This window comes from Myodes glareolus, chromosome 14 (assembly GCF_982192425.1).
Source record: "Myodes glareolus chromosome 14, mMyoGla1.1, whole genome shotgun sequence".
NCBI lineage: Eukaryota > Metazoa > Chordata > Mammalia > Rodentia > Cricetidae > Myodes > Myodes glareolus.
In genome coordinates, this window is record NC_142039.1 from 14,010,469 (window position 1) to 14,028,448 (window position 17,980).

General features: G+C 41.9%; 1 protein-coding gene across 2 annotated transcripts in view; it reads right to left on the reverse strand.

Annotated features, from left to right (window-relative positions):
* The window catches only part of Pter (phosphotriesterase related), a 61,735-nt gene that overhangs the window by 22,288 nt on the left and 21,467 nt on the right, over positions 1-17,980 (reverse strand). For both annotated transcript variants that reach the window (XM_048460886.3, XM_048460887.3), the window contains exons 2-3: positions 3,172-3,629; positions 1,199-1,464 (exon numbers count right to left, since the gene is read on the reverse strand). In XM_048460886.3, the coding sequence (XP_048316843.1) occupies positions 1,199-1,464; positions 3,172-3,603 (698 nt within the window). In that variant the 5' untranslated portion in view covers positions 3,604-3,629. The remainder of the gene's footprint in view (positions 1-1,198; positions 1,465-3,171; positions 3,630-17,980) is intronic.

Here is a 17,980-nt window from a genome sequence, read left to right on the forward strand (position 1 = left end):
GGCTATAGACATGTATGACATTTTCAAAGAAGAAGTGCAATCATTTAAAAAGAAAAAGAATTATATTATAAATCTTGTCAATCTAATGCTAATTTCAATACAGCTAATCTAAAGGTTTAGGATTAGCATTGGTTACATGTTTGTGCATTAACAGTGGCTAAGCAATTGTTTATAAAGTCAAGCCTCTCGTAAGACATGTACTAGGTTGAGTGGCGCATTCTGAAAACATGTCTGTGTTTTAACCCTAGGAATCTCTGAACGTGACCTTATTTCAGAAAAAAAGGGATTTGTAGATTATAATTAAGGATCTTAACTTGAGTTCATGCTATTACAAGTGGGTCATAAATTCAATATCCAATGTCCTTAGAGATGGAAGAGAAAACAGATATAAACCCAAGGCCTTGGGAAGGCAAAAGCAGAAACTAGGTTTCCAGTCACAAGCTGAGGAATAGCAAGGTCTGCCAGACAATGGGATAAGCAAGTGAGGGTTCCTGCAGCCTCTGAGCACCCGCAGTCTTTGTGACACTGGGGTTTCAGACTTCCTCTTTCAGAACCATGAGAGAATCAAAGCCCACCATGTTGGGTTAGTTGTTGTGTCATAATTGTTACGGCAGCCATATTTGACATTATCTTGATAATTTCAGTTTCCAAAATTCACGTGAAGCAAAGAAAAAACAGGTGGCAGGAACATTTTTGGTTTTCCTTTCAGGGTGAAACCATTTGTTTTCTCTTTATTTGTATTTATAGATGCATTTATCACCCCAGTTGTTGGCAAATACTGAACAAGTCAAATTGGCACATGCACGATAGTGTATCATAAGAGAAAGAAATGGAGCAGTCAGTAGTGACCTGTGCTGACAAATTATGGAAGATCAAGGAAGTCCCTCTACAAAACATCTCAGACAGAAGGTGGCACGCAAGAGGGATATGCACACTGCCGCACTGATTTCAGCGTATGCTCATTACAAGACTTCATAAACACCGCCTTCCAGGGACTGTGGGTATGATTCAGTGGTAGTGTGTGTCACAGTTGTATGTGTGAGGCCCTATGCTCAATACTCAGAACTGGAAAAAAATATCTTCAAGGTAGCCACTGTATCTCCTTATTAGTATTTCATTTACCGCATCACCGGTGATTTCTCTAATAACCCCTCCAATGTACAGTGGCATACAGCGATTTGTAAAGTACCCCACTTACCTGTCAAGGTGGGACATAACTGTTTTAGAGATGTCTGCACCTGCTTCTTGCAGTATACGAATGATCTGAAATGGTGCGCCTGGGTTTCTTCCAGGGTGGATGATGACCGGGCAGCCCAGCCGAGCCTGGGCATGAGCTGTAGCCTGCAGTACTTTTCTCTCGCTGTCGGTCAAAGGCCAGGAGCAGCCAATTTCTCCAATAACTCCACACTTGATGCTGGTCCCATCAGCTCCGTGGAGAATTTCATTGACAAGGACATCTGTAAGCTGAGGAAGAATGAGAATGAGCCTATTTTATAGATTGTGAAATACATCCAAACAAACTCATACTGTACAGAGGTATTTATTTAAAAATGTATTCTTTCAAAACTGTATTCTGAGTCAGGGAGCAGAGATGATAGCTCAGTCAGTAAAGAGTGTGTCTCACAATCATGAAGATCTGTGTTCCACCCCCACTCACATATGAATGCTGGGTGAGGCGGTACATTCTTGGGACCCCAGCACTGGTGAGACAGAGATGGACGGATCCCAAAGGCTCACTGGCCAACTGGTCTAGCCTAATATCACCAATTAGCTCCAGGTCAATGAGAAACCCAATCTCAAAGGAGAGGTAGTTTTCTTAAGGATGACATCTGAGGTTGTTCTCCAACTTACATACACACACGTCATTAACCTTTCTTTCTTTCTTCCTCTTCCTTCCTTCCTTTCGTTCTTTCTTTCTTTCTTTCTTTCTTTCTTTCTTTCTTTCTTCTTTCTCCTTTCCTCCCTCCCTCCCCCCTCCTTTCCTTCATTCTTTCTTCTCTCTCTCCTTCGTCTGTCTGTCTGTCTGTCTGTCTGTCTCTGTCTCTCTCTCTCTCTCACACACACACACACAAATACACACACACACACACACCCCAACATTTATTTAGTTAAGATTGAGTAATGAATCACACATTTTTGACTAATTTGTAAATTCAGCTAGTTATTTAGTTACGTAGTTATTCTAAGTATCTTACTGAGACTATTGAGAAACTCATAGCTTAACACTCTGTAGGGACAAGGAAAAAGACTGTGTTCAGACTGAGAAGAGGGGTCCTTATTTTAATCTGGATATAGCAGCTATGGATGCCATTGAATCTGTCAACTCTATCAAGTTCTATAGTTCTCTCCTTTATTCCCACAATATGTACATTACTTGGTTCCTGTGTCCAGTAGCATTTAAGCATGGCTTGACAAGTTTATAATCATTGTTATTAGCTTAGTCTTCAACTAACATAAATGTAGACATTTAAAAGTTTATTGGAACATAATGCAGATGAAAATTTAAATTAAACCATTTTAAATATCAGCAGATGTTTCACCAAGTGTCTACCTGACATTCTGTACAGGCTATGGGAAGTATACAGGGATATATACTATATGTAAACACATGTAAACTGACACGTGTTTAACAAGAGAATACACACATGTCCAACAGAGCCCTGCAAGCTTAGCTTCCTTCTATTCTCCCCATTCTTACTTAATATTACAAACAAGAAAACAGACCTTCTCCCACCCCTCCCAGCTTGTAATAAGAGAAGAAGCCGTATTTGCAAATGTACCAAGTCTATGCCTGCCAAGTCTCACCCTACTGTGAATTTTCATTGCTGGTTATTATAAAACTTGAGGGGAATGCCGAAGCTGCACCATGGAAGCTCATGCTGGAAAAACGAAGTTTACAAGCAGACTGAAGGGGAAACCATTGAGCTCTGATGGAATTTGTACAAACCAAGTATTAACACATAGAAGCTGTCAATGACCAGTGTGTCGAGAGCCCCTCCCTCAACACTTGAAAGACACAGAATCTCACTAATTTGGGTCCTAGCCGGCAGCTGTCTTTGTGAGCTAGCTATTTTTTGTCACATATCCAGTTCCTTCTGAGCCAATGACATTTCCAGGGTTCAGACTGTTCTGAATTTATATACAAACAACGTCATAAGTAGTACCGTTTACCTGCTCCACTGACATGGCCCTGGTTGCTGCTGAGTGAGTTGCATCAACGTAGAACCCAGCTCCTGCTATGATGTGGACTCCAGTCTGCTCGGCTAGCCACTTCAGTGTCTGCACATCCCTGCTGAGCCCAGTGGTTGTGTTCTCCACCAAGGCTCCGCCTCCATTAGCCTTGAAATACAACAGTTCTTCCTTTATGGCTTCTGTCTCTTGATTCAACTGAAGGTTCTCTTGATGGGAATAAGGATTTTTCTGAATCCAAAATAAATTTTTAAGCATGATAGGTTCCTTGGAGGTAGCTTCATGGCATGGAGAAGGCGGGCAGTAAAAATTGTCGAAGGTCATTGTTAAATGCTCATGGGTCAAGGTGCGGCCCAGTTTGCTTGGTTCTACCAGGCCCAACACGGTTTGCACTTTCCCACTTAAGGAAGACATTTCTGACAGTGTCACAAGTGTTTGCTCTAAAAAGGAAATAGGAAAACAGAATTAGACCATTTAACACAAACATGCACACTGTCTGTGAGAGCGGGGTTGTGCATGTGACAGTCTGGAGGATCAATGATACTAGAGATAAAACCTCATTTATCATCTGCTCTAAGGGGAAATGCCTCGATTAGACGTCCTCTCTGCTTCCACCAGACCTCTTCTGATAGAGCAATTCCAACCCTATTTACTGGAGAAATTTCCTGATATCCAGTTTATATTTATATTTCACTTTTTTTGTTCCAGTTATAGCTTATGCTTCTTGGGTACGTCAACGAAAACCATTCTCCTTCATAATCGATAACTTCCATCAAAGCGAGCCATATATTAATATTACGATAATGTCATCACTTTTAACCCAGATAAAATATACGGGGGCTTCTACTCACGGTGCTACCCACTTGTTACTGTAGTGGATGGACTACTGTTGACAACCTGTCGTGCACCAGATGCATAACATGAAATCCTCAACCTGCATGACTTCACTGGGGGGACCCAATGAATAAGCGGGGGAGGGAGAAATGCATAGCTGCCTTTTTTAGAAGTCCAAAGTAAGAAGAAACAAACCATTTCACTTTCAAGAGTTTGAAAGTAACCCTTTAAAATACTTAAAAGCAAAACGTCATTGTTTTTAATGAAAGCGACAACAAGGTTATCTGTGATGGTGAAAAGCTAAATGTCAGCTTGACCCAACCTAGAATCATTTGGAAAGAGAGTCTCAGTAAGGAACTGTCTAAACAGGCTTAGACTGTGTGTTTGTCTGTAGGGAATTATCACAATTATGCCCATAAATATAGGAAGAACCAGTCCATCATGAGTGGCAACATTCATTCCCCAGGCAGGGGAATCTTGAACCATAACAGAGCAGAGAAAATGAGGTAAACACAAGCAAGCAACAAAGGTGTATGTGTTCATTTCTCTCTGCGCTTGACCAGGTGTAATGTGACAGACTGTCTCAGCGCCCGCCCCTGTGACTTCTCTGCAGTGACAGCCTGTCACCTGGAACCAGAGCTAAAGGAAGATGCTTTGCGTCAAGGTATTTTATCACAGCAACAGACACGAAGCTAGAACACAATGGAAACAGAAATCAGCTGCCGTTCCTAGAAGAGCAAAGACAACTTTGTCCCCTACATACTTTCCTTTCAGACACAGATTAAGGATTTGCCAAGCTTCTCTCAGTGACAGCAAGAACTCCAATTTCAGCACTTCCGTGTTCCATGTACATTTCTAACAGAAGGAACTGGAGGAAGAGGAAGATGGCACTGAACTTGGTCAACAGTGACCCCACAGCTGAGGGCAGGAGCTCCAATCAGAGGACGGGCTAGCCATGCTCACGGGACTGGAAGAAACAGGCTGGGAACTGAGAACATAGTAGCTTTGAAAGCTTTCAGTGTTCCTACAACATTCTAAAATTATCTTCCCCCCCCCCGCCCCGCCGCCATATCTTTGGAAGCCTACTCTGTATGTGTGGGAATAGTACACAATTTTGAGCCTGTGGAGGTCAGAGGGCAAACTCAAGTGTCATTCCTCTGAAGCCATGCACCATGTTTATAGAGACAAGGTCTCTCCCTGGCCTGGAACTCACATAAGAACTAGATAGTACGCTCTAGCGATCCTCCTATGACAAAGTCTGACTATGGGATTACTAAGGCCTACTAACACACCCGGCTATTTTATGTGGGCTCTGGAGATTGAACTCAGTTCCTCATGTCTACAAGGAAAGTGCTTTATTCACTGAAGCATCCTCTAGACCCGTTCTATGATTATCTGGGTGTCTTGCTTCTCATAAGTAAACCAGAGACTCTACATTGCACAGGAATCAAGTCAGATGCGACAGGATACTACACACAAAACACGGGTACACATGACACACGGTCTGTGGTCAGCAAAGAGTCGAGTTATTTTGCGCTTTGACTAGACAACTTCTTTCTGCAAAAGGAAGGGTACGGATCTGGATGTGGGGGGCAGAGCTGGGTGGGAGCAGCTGGGGGAGGGGAAACCATAATCAGAATATGTTTCATGATATGAAAAAATGTATTTTCAATAAAAGAAAAAAACTTTAAAAATGTTATGAGTACCGTACAGACTTTGAAAACAAAGTCAGAGGTCAGAGGAAAAAGTTTGCAAATAATGGGTCAGTTTTTATCCAGGCACTTCAATGACCTTGAACTTGAATGTTTGGGAAAATTTGCTGACAGTCATAAGTGACCAATTTATACTTTTCACTGGGAACTTCAGGACCGTGACCAATGTGACTGATGAGTTTTGTTTGATAGTGTCCTTGTGCAAGCCCTGCTTCCGACATTAGATTGCACACATGGAGGCCACGAGGAATGCATGGTAGCTGCTCAGAGATTCACCATTCGATGGCCGGTCCCCACACAGGCTGTGTTTTCCATTGGAGATCTCTGAAGAGAGGTGCATGAAAGGTTTGCCTATAGACTGGAACTTACTGTTCAAAGCCTTATTCTTTGCTACTAAAAATAAACAGTATGTAGTTACTCCTTTGGTTGATGAGATCACAGCACCATTAATAATACAGTCAGTCCTCCATATGGGTTCATTTTCTGGGTCCTTCCTTCGGGCTGACAGCATTACAGATAGTTTGGGAGAGTCACAGAAGGGGGCAGAAATTAGGATAAACTGATAAAACACTACCACGTCTACCAGAAAGGGACCAAACTCCATGCTTAATTGATGTGTCTTTGAAAGAGCAACTTGGTATATTTCAAGTTTACAAGCTGTGAGTCTTTGTTTAAAAAAAAAAAAAATTTAAGAAATGTCATCCCCTCTGGGAAACCCCTCTAATGCTCTCAAACAGAGCTGGCTGCTTCTTCTGTGATCACATACAATGGAACGCACTCGTCGAGGATAAGAAAAGATTAAGGAACAAAAAGGAGGCAGCAGTGCTTTAAGCAGGAATGTGGCTTTGAATGGAGCAAGGCACAGACTAGGAATTGGTGGTTCCAGTGGCTAAGGAGCCCCTTTTCGCCTGTGTTCTGTCTGGAAGTCACTCCCGGCACACAGGCAGAGGGCTCTCCTGGTCGTTCGCTATAAGGATGGGCACTCAGCACTCGTAGAAGCTGGAATGGCAGATAAAGGCTGGGGGTGGCGGCGCACATCTGTGCAGAGGGGAATGACCGCCCACGACAAAGGAGGCTTCCAGCATTTTCCAGAGCTTCCCACAGGAAATTCAGTATGACACACACCTGCACCGAAAACGGATAGCTACATCTATAAACGCATTTGACAAAAGCTTTGTTGCGCATCACCTGTGAGATCTGAATAATGTGTAAAAGGATAGTCTGCGAGTAGGAACCAACAGCCTATGAGAGTTCATACTGCTCTTCATCTTGACAGGGTCTGGAATCATGCAAGGGTCGAGGTCCAGGCATGCGGCTAAAGCATTACCTAGATTAGGTTAGTTGAGGTGAGAAGCTCAAGCCCAGATGTGAGTAGCGACATGCCATGGGCTGGGCTATCACACGGGAAAGAGGAAAGTTAGCTGGACACTACCTGGGCTACTTCATGGGACAGAGGGCAGCTCTCTGGACACCACCATTCATCTTTCTCTCCTTTGCTGGGGAAGCAGTCTGGCCCGACACAGCCCAGGTGCTTCTGCCTTGATGAATGGGATCACTCGAACCCCAAATAAGTCCTTCCTTCCTCAGATTGCTTTTAACATGTCCTCGGTCTGAGCAACAAGACAAGTAACTAATACAGAACCCTTCCAACCATTCTAAAACTTTGTCTTTGTTTTCTGAGACCAGGTCTCACTCTGTAGTTTACATAAGCCTGAACTCATGATGGTCTTCCTGCCTCAGATGCCTATGTCCTGGAAAGACGGGTGTGAGCCACCATGTCTGTCAACCCATCTAGTCTGGGCATTGAATAAACAGAGAACACTGAGCAAAAAAGTGAACACAAGAAGAGAGTAAGAGAATGGAATAAAACTGCCACACCACAGTTGAAAACAGAGACAGTAGGAGGAATTTAATTACGTACACACATGCACACCCACGCACGCACACACACACATACACACACACACACACACACACACATATATATATACATACATATATATATATATACACTAACTTTTATAAGATATATAAAAAATTTGCTTCATGAACAAAGGTCTGATGGGGAGGAAGAAGTCTGGATATAATTTTGGTTTCCATTCGGTTTCACTGAAATTTTGACCATTAGTTTGATCTGGCCATTATGATTAAGCCTATTCTGTTTACCTAAGTTGAATATCATTTTCAGTTACAGGAATGGTCAATTCATCACTCTAATTGGACTTCGATGCACTGAGGATATTGGTAAGTCACACACCTGGGTGTGTCTGTGAGGAAGCTTCAGAGCCAATTAGATCATAAGGGTTCTGACCCAGTGAACAGATTAAGCCCTGAAGGATTTACGAATGATGGCATTTGGGGGAGTTGGTAGAGGTGGGGCCGACATGGAAGAAGCCTATACATTCTTCAAGGCCATAGCTTATCCTGTCCCCTTCCCACAACTTGACCTCTCTGCTTCCTGGCCACAATAAGACGAACAGCCTCCTCTGGCACGCTTTTCCCTCAGCCATGATGGTCAGCAATTGGAGCCAAATCAAGAGTCCAGGGGCTATGTGGATTGAACTCTCTGAAACAATGAGTCACAACTAATGCTCTCCTTTGCCTTTTTGGGTGATTCATGCCCTAGTTTGCCACATTGGTGAGAAAAGGCATGAACACTGGTAATCTCACATTTCGGAGGAGAGAGGACACCCAGAAGGCTGGAAACTTCGTACAGACAAGTGGGATCTTAAACACACATCCTCTGCATGCCATAGGCATCATACCTTGCCCTGTTTATACACTGGTGTGCCAGCCCTAGAGCTGACTGAAGCCACTAATACTTCAGCTGAGATATAATGGTCAAGTTGGCAAACTGACATTTTTACTGAGATGATTTAAAATTTCCTGTCCCGAGTTCCCCTACAACAGTGAAAGGTCTAATGCCTTTTATAAACCCCTTTGCTACATTTCTCCCATTTTTCTCCATGAATAAACCCTTACTGATGAGGTAGAAGAGATGGAACCAAGGCCATGTCCCTGAAGAGACCTGTACGTATTGCTATAATGCCAAAAGAAAAAAAAAATCAGATGGTGGCTTGGTCTGAAGTGACACCAGTTGAGATGGCAAAAAAGCAGAAGAGCAGATGGGACTTTCTAACTGGACTTGCTGGTACTAAAAAAACACCCTGCAAATAAATGGCCCAAATATATCAACACTTCTATTTTTTATGTGTTACATCACAGTACAGCAGTACTCTATAAACACTGCACTTAAAGCTGACATTTGATTTGTGATAAAAATATTTTAACAGCTATATAATATTTTTTAAAGCTTGTTTGAATACTTCCATCATTTAAAAGTTCAAATCTGTGACACAGCCTCTCCCAAATAGCGCGGAACGGGCTGTTGTATAATGGCGACCCCAGGAGTCCATCTTGCACATAGCCCCTGCCTTTCCTCTAGCCCATGTAGTGATGCTTGAATAAGGAGAGATGGAGCAGGGCATGGTGACACGAGCCTGCTATCTCAGCTCCTCAGGAGACTGAGGCAAGAGGATCCTAAGTTCAAGGCCTGTCTGGACTGCAGCGTGAGTTCGAGACCAGCTTGTTTAGTGAGACTCTGTCTCAAACTAACAATCAAAAAAGGTTAGAGAGGTAGCTCAATGGTAGAGCCCTTGCTTAACATGCAGAAGAACAGGGCCTGGGTATCACGTCCAGTACAGGAGGTGGGGGCAGGGAAGGGAAAGAGATGCTATCAGACGTACAAGGATGTAAATGGAAGTCAGTACATTCTTCAGCCTATGAGACACATGAAGCAAAGTGATTTAGGGACCAAAGGACAGCGCATATGTAATAACTGGACGAAAATGGTTTCACTCACGAGCTCATCTTTTGGCAACCTTTAAACTTCAAAAGTTGACAGACAATGTAGAAGTATTATAAAATATTTGTAAATATAAGAATATTATAAAAACACATATCAGGGTGCATGACTGAGGATGTGGCTTGGGGCCTAATTGACCCTAGGTTCATCAAAGTAGGCCATGGGGCCAACTCTTCCTATCACAGTCTGTGCAGACTCTGGTAACTGCCTTGTTTTTGTCAGCTGGCTGCTTAGTGAACCAACTAAAGCCATCCTCTTATCATGAAGAAGATAAAATGAAAAGGGGAGAAGTGGGGCGGGGAGGGCAATAGAAGAGGAGAGGATGAAGGGGGAGCAAAGTGGTGTCTTTACTTAAGTCAAAACAAAGTGTAATGTGCACCACTGACATCCTAGAGTCTGGGGAGATGGAATGGTCCATGCCACCTAGCAGTCTCAACTTACACCCTTCCTTCAGAAGCAGGCCCCACCATGGATACTGGGAGGATACTGGGGAAATGCTTTGATTTCAATACTAACCACAGTCCTGAAAGCAAAACGTGCGCCAGACAGGCCAGTGACACCTTTATTTACATCACGGAGCATATTTCATACTGGGAGCTACACAAGAAGGCCATAAGGCCCTTGCTGTGGTTCCCTAGTGTGTGTGCACACGTGCACGTGCGTGGGTGCATACACACACACACACACACACACACACATATACACACACACACACACACATACACACAAAGGAAAGGAAAGAAAAAAATCTCTGCATTAAATTTAGCCCTCAGAGTTTTATATATAGAGATGGCTTCTGCAGCAAGAGGTTGTTGCCCAGAAGTTGAAATAATCTGAACAAACATTAAAGCCGGTTCTGACCTGTATTCAATCGATAGAAAACTAAGGTGTTTACATTTAATTCCTGAAAACCACAAATTAGTGTCTGAAATGTGTTTCTCTCTCTCTCTCTCTCTCTCTCTCTCTCATCTTCCCTTCCTTTCTTTTTTCTCTTCTTTCTTTTGTTTTCCAAGACAGAATCCTAGTACCCCAGGCTTGCCTGAAACTCATTATGAAGTGTAGGCTGCTCCTGAACTCATGGCTATCTTCCTGTCTCAGTGTTTGAGTGCTAGGATTACAGAAATTAACCATCACACCCAGCATCTTCACAGAATTTTACTTAGAAATCTATTCTTGAAGGGCACAAATGAAGTTGGAATAACAGCAGGTTTCAGAGTCCGCCGTTCTTGGCTGTTCCACTATATAATGGTATCACTTTAAGTAAGTGGCATAACCAGTCTGAATCTGTTTTCCTAACTGTGAAATGAAGGGTTGGAAAGACGGATTTCCAGTGCAGTTCAAGTTTCAAAGTTTATTCATTAAGGAGAATACTTTAAAATATATGTATTTGCACACACACACACACACACACACACACACACACACAGTAGGAAGATGGGTTTCAGGTTCGGGCCCCTTCAACATTTAAGAGAACACCAGGAGAATGGGGCCTGGCTCGAATGTTTATTCTCTGAGGAAAACTTAACAGCTTCTGATGAGCTATTTTCATCACTTGAAAACTCCAACATTTCCCTGAATTACCACAAAGATCAAAGGGGAAAGACAAGGAAGAGAATACCCCAAAGCACTATCCAAATTATAAAGCACCGTCTAAATGTTTGGAATTATTATGAACCTTGAACCTTGAATTATTTCCCAAATATTTGCTTAGTACCCACAGCCAAATGGACTTGAACTTGTTCTTTTTAAAAACTAACAATAGGGGGTTGAAGTTTATGAATCAAAGCGAGGCTTTAATTTGCTTATAAATGAATTCCTGCACTTGAGACCCGGGATTGTTAAAAGTAGATTGACTACAGCGATTGACATCAGAGCTCGTTAGGTTTTTGGAAATGCCCACCAAAGCGATTAAAGCCGCGGGAGGTCCTCATTAGCCACCGGGAACTGCGACTAGAAACGCTGGTTAAAATGAATGTACGTAATACAGCGTGTTAGTCTTCTCAGATGGCCTTCAGTGAGCATGCATCCTGACGTCACTTCTCCTGTGCAGTTCCCAGGCCCCCTGAACCCGAGCTCACCTGCCACCCGCTGTAGCCAAAACAATGTGGCGAAGTGATGGACCAATCGGATGGCAATCTGAGACAAAATCTTCCGAAGCGGCCGCTTCCTTTGGGCTTTGGGGAACCGAGCTACAGCGTCAGGAGTCTATGCTTGCGTGTGAAGAAGCAGTCCTGAGAGTATGTGGAAAGAGGAGGCTCCAGCCATAAAGTCCCTGTGAACTCAGCCCTGTGGAGGTACCAGAAGTTGCATGACCACCTTCAGTGGTTTTGTCCACAGAGGTCCCAAATGATTGCAAGCTCAGCACCGTGCGACTCAGTAGGGCACGGTACACCTAGAGAGTTGTGGGAGATTATAAGGTAGCTATTGTTTGAAGCCTCTGGTTTAAGGTATCACTGTGAACCGAACGTGACATCTTTCCCCAGGCCCTATTGATAAAATCCTTATCACTAGTGGTGGCGGTACGATATGGGAGATTTGGAGAAGCTGTGAGATTACGGAAGCAGAGGCCTCTGCAATGAGACCAGTTGATTTCCGAGCTTCGTTGCCCCTGTTACCATGTAGAGACAGAACAAGATGACGGGCCTTTTATGATCCACAAAGGAGGTAAAAATCCGCAAGGACTGTTTTATACTTTAGGCTTCTATACTATGAGGTCGCATGTGAGACTGCATGCCTGTCGTATAATACAGGAAGTCTGCGATACTTTGTTCCTGTACACCACGTGGATGGAGACAGGCAGCATGCCATTCTGCAAAAGATAACACATGTGGAGGGCAATGCTGAATAAGTAAATTTTAAAAAGTTTAATCAAGCTACCTATCCAGAATTCCAACTCTGGGGAAACTGAGGACAACCCGGGTTGCCCAGCAAAAGCTTGTTGCAAAACCCAAAACAAATCAACGAAAGAGTTGAAAAATATTTCAAATCAGAAAAATAAAAATGCTATTCAAATTAAGTCATAATTATAAATATTTCCTGCTAATAAAGAGGATTAGTTGAATGTTGGATGTGAAAAATGGTTGGGTAGCTTTTCTGATAAGTATTTGTGATATTCAATTCTTATGCCATCCCGTTGATGGAAAAGGTTAGCTTCGTACAGTTTCGCATGTGTCATATATATTTTAAATACTGCAAATGACATTAAAAATAAAAATGGGGGACTGCAAACATATTTCAGCAATCAAGAACACTTTTTATTCTTGCAGAGAACCTGGGTTCAGTTCTTAGCACCTGTATGGTGGCTCGTGACCATCTGTAACTCTACTTCCAGGAGATTTGGTGACCTCTTATGACCTTCTTGGGTACCAGGTACACGCGTGGCACACATACATCCATGCAGGCAAAACACTCATATACACAAAATATTTTTAAAATTAAAAAATTATAAAATACAGACATCAATGCAGAGTCATATAACCATTTGAGAGATATGTCTATTGTATACTATCTAAATCAGGCTAGTATCTAAATCAGGCACATTTTCTAATTTCTTTATGGTGAAAATGTCAAGATCCTTTTTTTCAAGCGTTTGGAACACACATTAGATTCTGCTGTCTCAATCACACTGCTATGCAATGGCATCCACAGCTTCTGGGTCTCATCTCACTGTGGCCTAGACTTCAATATCAGTGTTTCCCTTCTCTTTCCTCCCTTCTAGTCTCCCCAGTCTATGGTGACCACCTTTCTCATCTTACTTCCACAAGATCAATTCCTTTATATCCTATATACAAGTGAGATCTAGTGGTGTTTGTCTTTGCTCTTGGCTTTAACACAATGATTCCACCTCTGTTGACACAAATGACAGGGACTGGCTCCTTTCACTGCCTGGCAAGTACTCTGATTCTCCTGGGTTTGCGCGTGTGAGTTTCACTGAATGTCCACATACATCTGTGTACTTATGACTTGCCTTCACCCATTGATCACTTAGGTTGTGTCTATATCTCATTTATTGCAAATAGTGCTGCCATAAAGATGAGGTGCTGATATGTCTCTGACATCTTGATTTCACTTCCACTGAATATGTGTCCAATGGTAAGATGAATGCTCATTCTAGTCTTGGGGCTACTTGTGTGTTTTCCATCATGGTTGACTAATTTTTGTTTCACCAACAGTAAACAAGAGTCCCCTTTCCTCCCCATCCTTGTCAGCTCTTGTTCTGTCTTTTTGATAATAGGTATTCTCATTGGAGAGAGGTAGTATTTTATTATAATTCACTTGCATTTCCCTGATGATTAGTAATTAGGAGACATTTTTCATGTATCTATTAGCAACTTGCACATCACGTTTTGAGAAACACCAGTTGAGTTCTAGCACACACAATTTCAATCAAATCTTTTCCATGTTCAGTTCCTTATACATTCTGGGTATCAACTCCTATCAGACACACAGTTTTCAAATATGTTCTCCTTTTTGGAAAACTTTCTCTTCCTTATGCTGGTCAATTTCCTTTGCTATGCAGATGATGTCATCCTACTCGTAAATGTTTGCGTTTGTTCTGTGCTTTTGGAATGTAATAAAAAAATGCCCTCCCATTTTAGTATCCTGATGAATTTCCGTGTATTTTCTAATTTCAGGCCTTGCGTTTCCAGGTGCTGATTGAATGAGGGGAGAGAGGGATCCGCTCTGACTCCTCTATGTTTGGGCATCTGGTTCTCACAGCACCGATTACAGAAGACTTTCCTTTCCCCAGGATACACTCTCAGCAGCCTGGAGGAAGAGCAGCTGGCTGTGGACGCGTGGGCTTCCAGGCCGGCTCTCACAGTGGTCTGTTTGTCTGCTGTATGCTGTGCATGCCACTGTAATTACTGTGGTTTTGGACTGTGTGAAACCAAGCAGTGTCATGCCTCCTGCTTTGTCCTTTTTGTTCAGGACTGTTTTGGTAATCAGCCTTTTACCAAAGGTAATCATTTTTTAGAGATGTCTTTTTAAGGTCCATGTAGAAGTCATGTGTCATTTTGAAAGGGGTTGCACTGACTGGACAGACAATTTTGAAGACTATGAACAATACAAAAATATTGTTGCAGTTTTTAAGAGACAGGCTATATTACAAACAACTTTCAAAGAGGGGTACAACACTATGTAAATCCCCCTCTTTATTTCAAAGAGCTGTCCAAATGTTCCATTGACAGATAAGTAGGGCATTTATTTGGGATTGTTGCCACCAGATAAGACTCCAAAACATGACAAGAGGAAAGGCTATGCCATTTCAGTTTGGTGTGAACATTTCTAAAGAATAAAGATACAGATCACTGAGAAGGCTCAGCAAGGAAAGCCACTTGCTGCCAAGCCCCATGACCCCCACCTGATCCTTGGGGCTCATGAGGTAGGAGATAGCAGATTTCTAAACGTTGCCCTCTGAACTCCACTTATGCCCTGTGATGCATGCATGTACACACAAATAAATAAAATGTACTATGTAACGTACAAAGTTGTTTAAAGGTCTATCATTATAAGACCCTAACTTACATCAGCAGCAGCACTACCAAATGACTGCCAGTGGTTTCCATGGGTCGAATCTTGCTCCACTCACCAGGGAAAAGTTGTATATTGGCAATGGTAACTTAGTCCTTACGAGTTGGCAGACGTGCTGACACTGCAGGGTTCCTTCAGAAAAATCCCTTTGGGTGACAGTCACAACAAATCTGCCAATTCATTGAGTAGTTTATGATGATAAACACCACCACAATGAAGGCAGAAATGCCACGGTCCCTCTTTCTGAAAGCCACAGAAGTGAAAGTTCCTCAGCTTTAAAGAAAAACTCTTCAGCAATATTAGCTAAATCGCGGTTCGAAATGTGTTACTCTGATGTTAGGAATCTGTTTTAAGGAGATGTCTAGGCACATGCAAAACATTGACATACAATGATTTCATTCTGTCATTATCTAGAACAGCACCAAGGTCTTGGGAGCGGAGGAGATGGTGTAGTGGTTAAGTGCACTGGTGATTCTTGCAGAAGACCCTGCTCAGTTCCCAGCTCCAGCCTATGGAGACTCACAACTGCTTGTAACTTCTAAGCCTCTTCTTGTCTCTCTAGGCACTGAATCAACATAAGATACATATTCAGCATACATACACATTAAATAAATGTATTTTTTAAAGCAACAAAAATACCTTAGAAGAGATATATATACTACGAAACTTTATATAGTCAGTGAAAAAAAATTCAAATAATATTTTCCATGTGTGATGTGTGTTTGGTGTGGTATGTGCATGGGTATGCATATGTGTAGGCACAAGTATGTGAGTGCACACTTGTGTAGTGTATGTGCATGTACATGTGGAGGCTCAAGGTCAATGCCAACAGTCATTCTTTATTACTCTTCTTCCTTATTTACTAAGACAAGGTCTCTCAGTCAGACCCAGAACTCACAGATATAGCTAGTCTCACTAATTAACTTGCTCTATCTTTTTTTCTGAGACCAGAATTAAAAAGTGGGCCACCATGACTACCCAGCATTTACACAGGGATTAGGGATCTGAACTCTGAGCTTCATGCTTGTACAGCCAGCAATGTAATCACTGAGACATCTCCTCAGTTCACATTTTCAAAGACTATTTAATCACTTAGAAAGATGATCGTACTGTAACACGAAAAGGCAAAACAAACCATATAAAATATGATAAAAGCATGCCCAGTATATACATATACATGAGAACGTAAAGCTAGACATACTGAAATACTGTGTTGATTGTAGGCTGGTAGAATAAACAAAGATAGGTCATATATTTCTCAAAACAACAAAATTTTCCCTAGCTTTTTATGTTCATCTTTATATTTATAATCAGTAAAAGAAAATAAAACAGGAAAAGATCAACACCTATACTAAAATCACATGTAAAAATCAAACAGTTTGAACCACCAATGTAAACACAAAGGCCGACAGTGATAAATGATCCCAAGAGCCAGTCCTGTCTCATGTTCTGTATTGTCTCTTATGCAATATTTCACACCGAATCCCCACCTTTCCAGCGGCTGTGGGTCAGACTGATTAAACTCAAGTGGTTTCATTGAGTATTCAGTGGACTGACCTTGGGATCAGCTTGACATGAAAGTCTGAGACTCAGGGTAGAAATTCTGGATTCTGATCACAAATTTGGAAAATATCCAAGGCTGTGAGAATTCTTTTTTTATTTTTCTTCTAAAGGCCAGATAATAAAAATAGTTTTAACTTGTTTATCATACACTTTAATCAATTTCTGACTCTAATACAGACCACCATTATTTTTCTGAAGCTATTTTTTAATTTTCATATTATTTTTTCTTATATCACAATCGACACAGTCAGGAACCAAGATTCTACTTGAACACACTTCTGTGTGGGCCTAACAGTAGAAATGGGGGCTGTCAAGGAGACATTTTTGAACAAAATTATTAGAAAAGATCAAGTGTAAATGAGAAAGAGAAATCAAGCAAGAGAAATCTCAAGTCAAGACAAGGACCACAGAGAGCATCTTGCCCAAGGATGGGGAATCCTTGGCAGATCAGCAGAAAAGCACAAAAGATGATAAAGGGACAGCTGTTGGAGAACTGATAAAGATATATTTATCATCTATTATGTGCTATAGTAGACAGAGAACGGGAGATTTGACAAAATGCAAGAGGGGTTTGCACCCTCACGCCGATGCCAAGAGACAACAGTAGTGACTCTTCTCCATTTTCTATGCCATGTTTACAGAGTTCCTTCCAAGAGCCAAGCACCCTTATGAGCCCACTACTTCTCTTCTCTTTAATTAACTATTGCTAATGCTTCTGGGTTGGTGTGACAAGAGGAAACTGAGGCCAAAGAAATTTAAGAAATTTGCTACAGGGCTGGCCAGATGAATTAGGGCCTATTTTGAATAATGCCGGTATTAATTCTGAAGAGTAGCTCACAGAAAGTTTGCTCATAGTTAATCAAGGGTTAGCCTATAATGAACACCATAGCAGCCTTACCAAATGATCACTCTGTGTCAAATTCAGTCCTTGGTACTTACATGGACATCAAATTTAGTCCCCAAACAGTTTACATGTGTACATTCCCTCTGATACTGCATCTATGAATGCATAGGTAACTGGTTTTAGTTCAGCCTTTCCTCCTAATCTTGCCGTAGGAAATCTATCCCAGTGAGAGCCATCGTCACATCACAGTAGGCATGGACTAAGGTGAGAGCTTTTAATGACTTTTCCGTCTTTACAGCCCGTCTTGTCAAGCTTTCTGGAACGTGAACACATACCATTCTCTTAAAATAGACTTTTTTTTTTTTTTTTTTTTTTTTTTTTTTTTTTTTTTACTGTGTGCAGTTATTTACAGAAGTCAGAAAAGGACATCAGATCCCCTAG